This window comes from Pangasianodon hypophthalmus, chromosome 10 (genome assembly GCF_027358585.1).
Source record: "Pangasianodon hypophthalmus isolate fPanHyp1 chromosome 10, fPanHyp1.pri, whole genome shotgun sequence".
Classification (NCBI taxonomy): domain Eukaryota; kingdom Metazoa; phylum Chordata; class Actinopteri; order Siluriformes; family Pangasiidae; genus Pangasianodon; species Pangasianodon hypophthalmus.
In genome coordinates, this window is record NC_069719.1 from 21,174,779 (window position 1) to 21,187,810 (window position 13,032).

The 13,032-nt window shown below is 39.0% G+C and overlaps 1 protein-coding gene across 1 annotated transcript in view; it reads right to left on the reverse strand.

Annotated features, from left to right (window-relative positions):
- The window catches only part of LOC113530222 (cysteine-rich motor neuron 1 protein), a 59,500-nt gene that overhangs the window by 10,928 nt on the left and 35,540 nt on the right, over window positions 1-13,032 (reverse strand). Inside the window, exons 6-9 of the mRNA XM_053237575.1 lie at window positions 12,163-12,366; window positions 5,714-5,842; window positions 3,867-4,017; window positions 11-132 (exon numbers count right to left, since the gene is read on the reverse strand). Coding sequence (XP_053093550.1) covers window positions 11-132; window positions 3,867-4,017; window positions 5,714-5,842; window positions 12,163-12,366 — 606 coding nt within the window. The remainder of the gene's footprint in view (window positions 1-10; window positions 133-3,866; window positions 4,018-5,713; window positions 5,843-12,162; window positions 12,367-13,032) is intronic.

The window sequence follows — 13,032 nt, forward strand, 5'->3', positions numbered from 1 at the left end:
ATTCACTCACCTTTGCAGAGGCAGATGTTGCAGCCTTTTCTGTTCTGCTTATAGCCATCACTGCACTGCTTGTCACATGTGAAGGGGGGACACTTAATGCAGCGACACATCTCACATCCATGTTTATTTCTCCTGTGGAGTTACAATCACACTATTAAGGTAGGAAACTAACATTAGTCACCAGTTTGCCTGGTGTTCATAAATAAAAGACAATTACTAAACTAAATATACTTGAGACATTGAGACAAGTGAGCCTTCCTTAATATAGGCTGATATCTAATTTCTTTTTTATTGTTCGGAATGAACAGATAATGTTTTTTAAACATATATAAATACAGATACAAATAGGAGCCGCACTATTCTGGGTTGCTTTTTAAAGAAAGCTTGCCAGAAAGGTTCAAGGGGCATCTGGTTGAGACTAAAGGTGTACACATCTGGACTGAGGTCCCATGGGATGCAACAAAAAGGTCACGCAAGAGGGAGGTTTTTGCTTTCATGTGGACAAAATAAACAAAGCGGGACAAACAAAGACCACATCCATTAACATGAGCGTTCATTCATTTAACTCCCTGGTCAGGGTATAGATGGTTTAAATTAGACTACAAGACTGTTTATATTTTGGGAATCAGAACCAAGTACTTATTGTATATTTACTATTGTAATAGTAAATACTGTGGGCAGATACAAACAAAAACTATGCAAAAAGGCCTGTACAAATCTCTAGTTCAGAGCAATTATGAACTTGAAAGATGTAGCTGAGGTTGAGGAACAGATCCAGAATTCAGCTGACCTCTGATTTTTTTTTTTTTTCCCCCAGTGTTTACCGATGTTTCTGGGGGCATAATGGTAGGGTTCAATATATTAAAAAAAAAAAAAAAAAAATCCGAACACAAGACTGAGATACACTCCTACATTATATCCCTATCTTGTATGTTTAGTCTTTAGTTGCCTTTCATCACAAACACTCACTAATTTCTTACATCTCACTTGCTACAGCATGCCCCCTGCAAGCTAAAAATCCACCTAAATTGCCTGCAGGTGTGTTATCTAGCAAGCCCAAGTGATTGAACGTAACAGATAGCCATTAGGACTTTTGGAAACCGAGCCAACAATGAACCAACTAGCCATGCACTAAGCCCAGTCTCCTCAGGGAACAATGTAAAATCTCACAGGGGGTGTATGGTTATATAATTCTGCTCACATAATACAAGTATATATATATAATGTTCATGACTTCATCCATTCCTATTGGTCCTTCCTTTAAGAATCAACAACTTCTGAGCAATCTGTGTACATGAGCATACAAGTCAATAACGCAACACTCCGTGCCCAGCTGCTAATTATAAAAGGTACGCTGGAAAGACCACGAAGCCAGATGGTCAAGCCCTGAAACACCAGGGCATATGGTTCTGCTTTCTTCCCTACTATATTACTTCTCTTTGAAGAGTCCAGATAAAAGCAGCACCCCGAGTTTTGCAAGAGCCATGTGGTGCACACTGCAATTCCATCACTAACAAAGCATACAATCTCTCCAGTCCCCTTAACTATACTATTCATCTGTTTCTTACAGGTTCAGATAAGAAAAGGTTTGTCCTGTTGTGTAACATTTGTGTAAAAGAAACATCCCAAGATGCATTTATATTTTTATCTGACATGATTTTATATAGGATCATGACAAATCTGTCTCCATGTATAAACAGTATGTCACTCATTTATTGTTATGTATATTAAAGTAACCTCCTTCACCTTCTCATCCATTTCTTCCAATTCATTGCTCACCGATTCCTTAATGTCATTAGTCTAGCCTAATTATGTTATCTGTCACTTCCCCACCTTCATGAATAGCACCTATCTGTACACTGTACGCAGGTTGGTGCAGTAGCGTTGCGTTTTTGCCCACTTGCTGAAACAGCAGTAATGTGTGTATTAAGTCAGTGGACAGTGGAAACTCGCGGTGTACAAACACCGAGACAGGTCGTCCTGTGACCTTTCGAAAACGCGCTTTGTTTAAAGTCGGGCTGTGGAATTTCACCAGGGGCTATTGCTGGCTCGACAAATTCCATCGTGTCTCTTCCAATGGCCCCATTACAGCCTGTCAGATCAGATGATATTTTAGTTTCACTGAGAAGGGGAAACGATTTAAGTCCCCTATTGTTCAGAGCCCCGGGGTGCTGCACTGTGCCAAATGTTTAGTTCAAACAACTTGCCCTCTGCACACTGTGATGCACACAAGGCCTTATATTTTTCAGTTTGACCATACTATCACAGTCATGCTATTGAAGCTCTTCTTTCCAGAAAGCAGAAGATTCTGGGCCTAATTCAGTTGAGCTTAGGCACATAAGGGCCCGTTAAGTCAATTGCAGTGTATTTTGGGCCAAATGGCCCAAATGGTACGCAGCCACACTTAAGGTTTTTAATGGCATTGGGAATCTGGGCCAAAAATGACCCAAATGCAAGCAATACTCATAAGGGCCAAGCTTTACTCTGACAAATGGTCTGATCAAGGCTGAATTGTGGCTTTGTTGTAGGAGTTAGATTCAGATTTCGGAGTTCATGGTGGTACGTGGGCTAAAAGCATTAAGTGTGAGCCAGCACTGGACCATTTCTCATCTGCTATCAGCATGCAACAGGCAATTGAAGCCCTAATGACCTACCAATGCCCTTTTTCTGGATTGTTAGGCAAAAGAGTTACCACCAGTCTATTTATAACATTCATTTACAAGTACCTGTGGTCTCATTTATCATTTTTGGAGAGGTCACAAAAGCATCAAATGTATGAAAACTCAAAACAACAAACATATTCAAAGCAGACCCTTGTCTCTTCATGGGCCAGTATAAACATATAAGAGGGAGAGAGAGAGCTAGATAGAAGGCTAAATGTACTCTGGTTTATTAAGGGATTCCCAGAAAACTGAATCTCAGTGTGGGATGAAGCCTGTGCTTCCTGCTTGTATCCTCCCTTGAGGCAGTCACTGGCACTCAGTGAATATCCCATCATTCCTATCCCCAGAAGAGCCTCCTCAGAGCATGTTTCAAATACCGGAGGCTTTTCATTCAAGTTGTGATACTAATTATTTGTTGTTTTGAAACACAGAAATGCTTGATCAAATGGCTTACAGGTGAGGGTCTAGGGGTAGTAGAGACTAGAGCTTCCAGATGTTGAGTTGAATATAACTCAATTAAATTATATTTTATCTGTACTGTGCTTTCAATAATAGACATTGTCACAAAGACGCTTTTCAGAAATCCATATGTAGATTTTGATCCCTGTCAAGCAAGCCAAAGGTGGCAGCGACAAGGCAAGACGACATGCTGAAGAAACCTTGAAACGAACCAGACTAAAAAGGAATCCCATCCTCTTCTGGGTGATGCTGGATAGTGGGATTATAAATCATTACAGTATTCAGTTTTAGAAGAGTAAAGGTAAAACAGTACTAGGGGGTTTAGGGGATTACACTCTGGTCAAAAAACTCCCTAAGATGACATGAGGAAGAAACCTTGAGAGGAACCAGACTGAAAGGGGAACCAATCCTCTTCTAGGTGACACTGGATAGTGGGATTCTAAATCATTACTCTTCTGCAAATGTATACTACAAGGTCATACAGAACTTTATGTGTTGAAAGGATGTTCAATATGAGCATCAGGTTACAGCAGAACTTTTTAGGTACAAGTCTATGGTATCCAAGTAAAATTATGCACTGAATCAACGATAAATCTTGGGCATACACTGTGCTGTCTTTAGGGTATCCATGTGGGACCATCCCCAGCAGCAGAGATATATCTTACAATGGTCATTTGGTTAGAGGTAAGGGAAAACATATCTAGATCAGACCAAGAAAATAATTTGAGGCATCAGTAAACTTACACATATCCATAGGGGCAGGTCTTTCTGCAGGTCAGCGGTCTACACTCGGAGGGTGTACTGCACTCACATACTTCACAACCATAGTCATCCTTCTCGTATCCCATGGGGCACTGCTTGTTGCAGTAGCTGGACAGTTTGGGGCAAGAGTCATCTGAAACAGCCAAAAAAGATGCACTTAATCAAAGCTTATATGATAAGCTGAAATGGTTTACATAGATAATCAGACAAAAATGAGTTATATCCGCCTAAAGCAGTGCCTTACTGTACATTAAATGAAAGTAAATTAGTGTAAAATCAATTTATGATCAGTTGTTGCTCTGAGGTTGCCTTTGTGCTTCATGTCCAAGGGGAAAACAACATGATCCAAGATGACAACTATACGGTACGCTGGGCCAAATCTGTGTGTGACTTGTTCGACGAGCATGATGAAACACTGACACGTTGACTGGCTTGCAAAATCACTGGACCTCAATTCCTTAGAAAACTTGTAGGATTACTTGGAATGGCAGATAAAAACCAAATATGAACCCAAACTCAGACAGTGGGCTAGAATTGACAGGAACTATCTCAAGACACAGGTACATTCTGACAGGACTGGCACTGTTAAGGCAGGACTGTCGCTCACTCAATGTTTTTTGTTTTATGCACCATTCTGTGTAAACACTAGAGACTGTTGTGTGTGAAAATCCCAGGAGATCAGCAGTTTCTAAAATACTCAAACAAACTCTTCTGGTACCAACATACATGTAATCAAAGTCACAGAGATCACACTTTTTCTTCTTTCTGATGTTTGATATGAACATTAACTGAAGCTCTTGACCTGTATCTGCATTATTTTTTGCATTGCACTCCAGCCACATGATTGGCTGATTGCATAACTGCATGCAAGTGTACAGGTGTTCCTAATAAAGTGGACGGTGAGTGTATATACAAAGAAATTCTTGTGCTAAGGTTGCACACTCCTACCCAGACACAGTGCAAAAATGAGAAATGAACTCGTAATTAACTCTAGTGTAGTATATGCTTTGTCCTCAAAAAAATTAAAAGTCTTCTAAACTTGAGGAATATGCACAAGTCTTGAATATGAACTGTGTGTATACAGTCAGAGTTTACTTGTATTGCACACCACTTTTTTGAAACAATGTTCGCTATGCTGTCAGGCAATATCTAAGGTTACTTAAATATCTAAGGTTACTTTGATTACAGAAAATTAGATAATTTACTGCAGATATGCCCTATATATAACTACACTATATGGCCAAAAGTTTGTGGACACCTGACCATAAATCTCATGTGAATTTTGATCGTCTCATTCCAGATTTAGTCCCCCCTTTGCTGTTATAATAACCTCCATGCTTCTGGGAAGGCTTTGCAGTAGATCTTGGAGTGTAGCTGTGGGGATTTGTGTTCATTCGGCCACAATTCAGCCATTAGTGAGGTCAGGCACTGATGTTGGGTGAAGAGGCCTGGGGTGTCCAACCCTAACCCTAACCCTAGGTGTTCAGCGGGGTTGAGATCAGGGCTCTGTGCAGGCCACTCGAGTTCTTCCACTTAAACCTTGGCAAACCATTTCTTCATGAACTTCGCTTTGTGCACGGGGCATTGTCATACTGGAACATGTTTGGGCCTCTTAGTTCCAGTGAAAGGAAATCTTAATGCTACAGCATACAAAGACATCCTATACAATTGTGTGCTGCCAGCTTTGTGGTAACAGTCTGGGGAAGACCCTCATATGAGTGCGATGGTCAGATTCACATACTTTTGGACATGTAGTGTATATATTGACTTCAAAGTAGATTTGATAATGAAAGCCTAGGTGTCATGTGGGAGGCCAGGAGTTTACTTACTGCCAAGACACTGGCAGAGTAGGCAGCCATTGTGGTCCTGCTGAAATCCAAAAGGACAATCATGTTCTGACAGAGAGCAGTTTTCAAGTGGGGGACACAGTAATGGGCTCACGGTCTCATACGAAGGCTCTGAAAGAACATATGAGATGAGAAAACAATTAGTTACTGATGCTTCTTGGCAGAAAAAGGATCTTTGCATTCAGACAGTACACATCGAAAATATTTGATGAACTTCCTCACCCTTGAAGAATCTGTGAGAAACTAAAACCAAACACACAAACCATCAGGTACTATTATTATTATTATTTTAAGATGTCATGGACATTCAAATCATTAGCTTTTTCCTAATGTGGTAACATATCAGCTATCATTAGCAACTTGTGAGTCTGTTTATGTGTACAAAATGTAAAAAATATATATCAGAATTTGGCAACACTTCAGTTAATGTGTGTTCATATTCTATAGTAACAACAAATACTACTACTACTACCATAGAACTTTTCATTTCAAGTTCAAAATCTTAAAAGATTAGATAGTCGAAACAACATATTTATGATAAAGCACATTAAAGGTCCAATATAAATCATCAGTTAACTAACTCTACATCTATTACAATTACTATGATTTATGAAAAGTCCATTTAATAAAATATAACCTAAAGCTAAGAAAGAATAGGTCAAGTTTAACAAGCATGTTTTTCGTCTGAACTTAAAAATGGCTTTTGAGCTTTTGAACTTTCCTAATGTTATCTGGAACATTATTCCAGAGTTTAAGAGCAATTAAAGAATCTATCGGCTGAGCTGTAATAGGCCTACCTCAATGCTCAGGATTGTTTATACTGTTTCAGGAGATCAGATATGCTGGAGCTAAACCATTCAGAACACCATTCTAAACACCATGAGCAGGACTTTGTAGTCAATGTGAAATGTAATAGACAGTCAGTGAAGTTTGAATAAGTCTGGGGTAATGTTCTCTGACTTTATTTTCTTGCTAAGGATGCAGGTTGCTGCATTCTGAACAAGCTGAAGCTTCCTTGAAGAGGAAGCAGATTAGCCAACCCACAACAAGTCACAATACAGAGTGTCCCAAAAGTCAGGAACCAATGGGAGTTAAACTACATATATACATGATTTTGTATTTATTATTTATTTACTTACACTTATTTTTATATTTATTTTTTCCTTGAAAATGGCATTAACATTGGAACCCTGGAAAGAGCATTTTGGTACTTTTGGTTCCTGACTTTTCATACACTGTGTAGATCTAGAAGTTATGAAAGCATGCATTAACTTCTCAGCATCATGTAGGGGTCTTATTTTGATTGTGTTTTTCAGATAAGTAGTTGAGATGTTAGTTACATGGGAAACAAATGACATCTAGCATCTAGGGTTACATGAAGGTTCTTAAGTGTAGCCTTTGGTGAATTCAACAACCTTATTGTTAACTTGGTACCTAACGTTAGTGTTTCTATTTTGTCAGAATTTAGAAGAAGGAAGTTAGTTATCCAAGCATTTGTCTTTTACAGTCTTCTATTTTGCATATTTGTACAGCTGAATCTGGCAGAACTGACAAATATAATTGTGTATTATCAATGTAAAAGTGAAAACCAACAGTCTGTTTCCAGATTACACGTCCAAGTTACTGGATCTAAAGGCAGAATAATAGGGGACCTAAAAGCTTCTTTACTTTTTTAGGCTTTGAAAACTCTCTGTGTAGGCTAACAAACTGGTAGCCTTCTGTCAAATAAGTTCTAAATCAGACATGAACTTGAAATTAGTTTTAAGACTGTCCATTAAAGTGTCAAATACTGCAGTCATGTTTAATAGTACCAAAACTAAGAAAATAAAGGTCCCCTATTATTCACAATCAGTAGGAAGCAGTAGGTGACTGGCCACTTTAGCCAGGGCTGAGTCTATACTTAGATGCTTCCAGAAACCTGACTGAAATACATTATTGCTTTGTTATTCTTACATATAAAAAGCACAAAATGGTTGGGTGACAACTTTATCCAAAATCTGAGATAGAAGGCGAGTTGGAGATTGGGTGGTAATTGAAAGAATGGAAGAGATCAAGTTTTCTTAAATAAAATTGGGAACATGGCCCAAGCTGAGTGACGAATTTATTATGTAACCTCGATAGTGATTTAGAGGTTCTGATATGGTAAAACTATGCCTGTGTATGCCAGTAATCAAAGTTCTACTTTTAGTAGCGTTGCTAGTAGTGAGGTTATATGTTACTTCACTCAGTAGATCACACTGTTTCACAAGGCTAATTTTGTCATTTCCAGGCAGCAGCCCTTATCACAAACTCAGCTGTCTGCTCAATGTGAATAACTTTCCAAACGTCAATTCTGTGATAAGATTCATGGTTAAACGCTAACATCACTGGCAGCAGCACTCTCCAGGTTTTAGTGATTACAGATAAATGCAGATGCGATTATCTCACAGTGACTCTCCTTATCTGGAAACTTTGATGAATGATCAGCCTCTCATAATAGTTCAAATTTTTACAGACATCTCTCCCCTAAACCACTGACATCACATCTGTTGGTATTTATATGATGTCAAAAAATGAGACCCACAGCTTGAGGGGTGGTTTTCGTGGGCAGCACTGCTGTGATGGCACGTGTGCAACCCACTAATGCCTCTCCAAGCTGGCAGGCAGAGAACCAAAAGGAGCTGTAACTAATTATGTTCACTTAGAACAATATTCTCCTGTTAAAGAAGGTAGGTTGGGCTCCATTTGGAAGGTTAGACCTATAAAGAGCAAAGCTTCTGCAGTCTAAGGAATGCCTGCAGACATGGTTTAATGAGTTGTGAGGAGAAACATGCATGCCGATGGCACTGGATCACTAACGAGCTATAGAAAGGTGAGACATTACACATGCAGTTACCTTAAAAGGATTACACTGCTCTTGTATGCACTTATCTTAAACAGAGTTCTACAGTGACCTCATGAACTATATCAAGACGTGACTTATTTGCATGGTTCTATTAACTGTTTATGCCAAACGTAGTTGATGCCAGCTGTTCCTAACACTCTCTAAGCCGGAAATCTGGACGTCTGGAAATTTTACAGTAGGAAAGAAAACGTTCTCCAATTTTCATTGCATGTGTAAGTGTATTAGTCAAACTTCCATTACAAGAAAAATAACTTTCTCAAACTTTCACAGACTCTAAAAAGCCAATAATCAGCATGGTCATGACGACGAATAATATATATAGTACAGTGGCTAAGAATGGGCTAATGTTCTTAAATGAACAGTCTGAGTAACAGCATTTCATTCAAAGTCAAAATGTAGACTTTGGATGTTAATGCTGTTGAAGTATTCAGTGAAATGTCTGTATTTATGTGATATAACAACAGATAGGATTGCTTCTCTTCATTCTTTAAATCGACTGATAGAACACATTTGGTCAAGCTCCATTCAATTAAAATTGTATTTGTATAGCACTTTTAATAATAGACATTATGATAAAGAAGCTTTACAGAAATCCAGATGTAGATTTAGATGCCTAGTGGTGACAGTGACAAGGAAAAAGTCCCTGAGCTGAAACATTGAGAGGAACCAGAACCAGAAGGGAATCCTCTTCTGAGTGACACCGGATAGTGGGATTATAAAACATTACACTTCTACTAAAGTATAATATAAATTTAAACAGTACTGTGTTAAAAGTGTGTTGAAAGGATGTTGAGCAGATTGGGAATAAGTGTCCTGGGATGAGCACAGGACAGTCTTTATGATTACACAAACTAAGGTCAGTGCTCTTAAATCAATCAACACAGCTATCTAAACTGCTTTTACACAACAGTTAGTTCTGGTCCACTAATTTGATTGGTCGAGCAGCGTTCCAAGAGTGCGTATATTTCCTATAACCGCACTGGGATGTTTTTCTGTGTGTATCACTCTGCTCGTCTGTGTTCTCCAAGTAAAATTCAGCTTCCTAGTTGGAAACTGTTACTGTAGTAGTGTTAGTGACTTCATCAGCGGGCATGGCAAACAATACTTCTCAGAAATATAAGTTTTGGCTTAAAATATGACAGCTTTGTCAGATGAAGATGAAAAGGAAGAAGGGACACCAATTTTCCTGGAAGCACCTTTAACGGGAATGTACAAATCAGTGTGAGCTGTGAAGTGAGTGTGGCTTCTTCGGGATCTATTTCCACTAGCAGAGGAAACACAAAGAGAACATTTGGCCATATAGTGTCAGAATTGTCACTTACTCAATATTAATTTCTTGTTTATAGAGCTTTTGTATAAAAGCCATACCAAACTCCTAAAACCCCTGAAATAATCCACATAAATCACAAAAAGCCAACAAACAAAACGGTATAGTTCACGTCATTTCACACTCACGTAACTATTTACTTTTACCACCAAGCTGACCCGTTGTGTGCTTTACTATCCCAGCTGACAAGAGGTGCAATTTGCAACATTTTTTCACACACCTCTCAATATGTTGCTATGTATATAAAAAGAGTCACCTTGAAATGCCCTGGAGTCTGAACAAACAGTGGTATGCTTATGGAGGAGAAGAGAGAAAGTGTAGAACTGACCCGTTAAAGGGAAAGCAAAGTGAAAAGTTTTCCAAAATTTCCAACATTTGTTGGTCTTTACTCAAGCTTGTTATCAGGCATTGTTTCAGTGATCGTGACCATGTCCTCAACCATGGTTTTTATCCGCGAAACACTACCATCTTACAGCACGACTCCTTATTTTATAACACAACAATGCCATCCTCATTTCATATAAGCAAGACCAAGAACAACTGAAATTGAGGCCATATGTGGTGCTTTGGAATAATGTCCAATTCCACATTTCCCACATTTCCTAATGGTGCTTCTTCCACCATTTATTTCTGTTCTAAATCCTGCTCTTTTCTTCTCTTCCTGGGGATGTATATGGAAGCATATGACAGAGGAACATGACTACAGACCATGGTGGAGGAAAATGCATGTCAGGCTGTGTTTTTCTCAATTTCATTGCTTAAGAAAATTTGTGATGTGGATGAAATGCTCTGGCCTCACAGAAGTGAATGGTTAAAGAAATAACTTCAAAAATAATGATAAACTAAACTCACATCAAAGAAAGAGCCTTGCTCCTGTTGGAATTATCACATAATCTTTCCAATCATCAGTGATTAAATTTCAAATGCATCAAAATAGGCAAAAAAACCATATAAGGTACGTAAAGTAATACCATTTTCTTTTCCTAAAAGCTATTTGACTTACAGTAGGGAAAAACTTTATGTACTCGTGCTGTGAAACCATCTGATATGGAAGGAATAAAACATGACAGGGCATGCTGTTACAGAAAAATAATCAATGATGGTGTGATATGATAAAGAGGGCTGCTACCACTTTGAAGTTGATTGACTATTGTCCTATAACAGCACATTTAGAAGTGTTTTATTCATTTTATACCACAGCAATCTGCAAATTCTAAAAATGTATTTATAAGGAGTGACATCATGATATTTCTCCTTTTATAGTTACATTTAATGTGGAAAATCCTGTTATCACTTATACTACAGCAGCTATAAACAGTTGTTCCCATAACAGGCTCTTTTTTTTACTCTCTCTTGAAGTTACTAATACAAAACAAAAGTCAAGTTGCCAAGAAACCACAAAGCCTTCTGTCCTAAAGTCTTTCTCATGTTGGAAACAGCTTTACCTCTGATTGTTTCAAAGCACTGACACTGGAGACTCCTTCAAAAATACTAGATAAACATCTCCTCACAGAATGCTTCACCTGATCAACGATTACAAACAATTTCTTAATCTGTTTATGTGGAGCATCTCCTATACACGTCCTGCATTGGTTGTTGATAACAATAGAACAATTAGAATTTATATAAACCTCGCAGCCTGAACTGCTGTCAGAGCTGCTGTTATAGAAAATTAATCAACACCTTCTGACCAATCAGAATAAAATATATCACCAGTGCTGTGGTATAGGTTTTATTATAGTTAAATCACAATTGCATTATTTAATCACAAGATGTCAGGTCTGAAATTTTGAAATCAGTACTTTTTTAAAATTAAAAAAAATCTGAAGAGAAAACGTTTCATTTTGCAGTGGAATTCTGTTTTGCAGTTTTGATGGCTAATATGATAGATCGTAACTCTGTAGATGTTGTAGCCACGTGTAACACACGTTCTCACTGGCTGTGTGTGGTCATGCAAACAGTTATAAGCCAGCAGTCATTTAAATGTTTAAATAGTTAGCATACTCTGAGTGGCGTAATGATTAGGTGTTGAGACATTTTTCCTCACTACAGGAAGTGGGAGAGAGTGTGTTTGCATCTGGGAATTTTGGTTACACTAAGTGTTAACATTAAATTGTGCGTGTGTGGGTGTATGTGTGTGTCTAAAACGGAAGTGACCTAAGTACTTGTCTGTTCACCAGTTTTTTTATGTGCCAGTAGTGTGTGTGTGTGTGTTCCTACCCTCACAGAAAGGACAGCACTCTCCAGGGATCTTGACAGGGTTATGGCAGCTCTGTTTGCACACCATGGCTGTGCAGTGCTGCTCTCCGTCCACACATTGGCAGAAAGTGCAGTCGTCCTCCTTCCACTGCTCCTCGTGCTGCCGCAGCTTATGGTTCACCCAGCAGCTAGCCTTGGTGCTGTCCATTGATAACAGCTCCACACCTGCAGAGAGAGAGAGAGAGAGAGAGAGAGAGAGAGAGTGAGAGTTTATCCCAAAAGTAAAATCAAAAGCACATAGCTATAAAATCAAGCACATAGCCATGCAATCTCCATAGACAAACGCTGGCAGTAGAATGGGTTCTACTAAAGAGCTCAGTGACTTTAAACGTGGCGCTGTCATAGATGTTCAAGTCAGTTCATGAAATTTCTGCCCTGCTAGATCTGCCCCGGTGAACTGTAAGTGCCATTATTGTGAAATGGAAGCAACGAGGAGCAACAGCAGCCACGAAGCGGTAGATCACGCAAACTCACAGGGCGATGCTGCCGAGTGCTCAAGTGCATAGTGTGTAAAAATCCTATCCTCTGTTGTATAATTCACTACAGAGTTCTGTCTCTGGAAGCGACATCAGCACTAGAATTGTGCTTTGAGAGCTTCATGAAATGGGTTTTAATGGCCAAAGAGCTGCACACAAGCCTAAGTTCACTATGCGCAATGCCAAGCGTCGGCTGGAGTGGTGTAAAGCATGACACCACTGGACTTAGGAACAGTGGAAAGATCATGCTTCACTAACTGGCAGTCTGATGGATGAATCTGGGTTTGGTGTATGGCAGGAGAACGCTACCTACCTGAATGCGTAGTGCCAAAAGTAAAGTTTGGTGAAGGAGGGA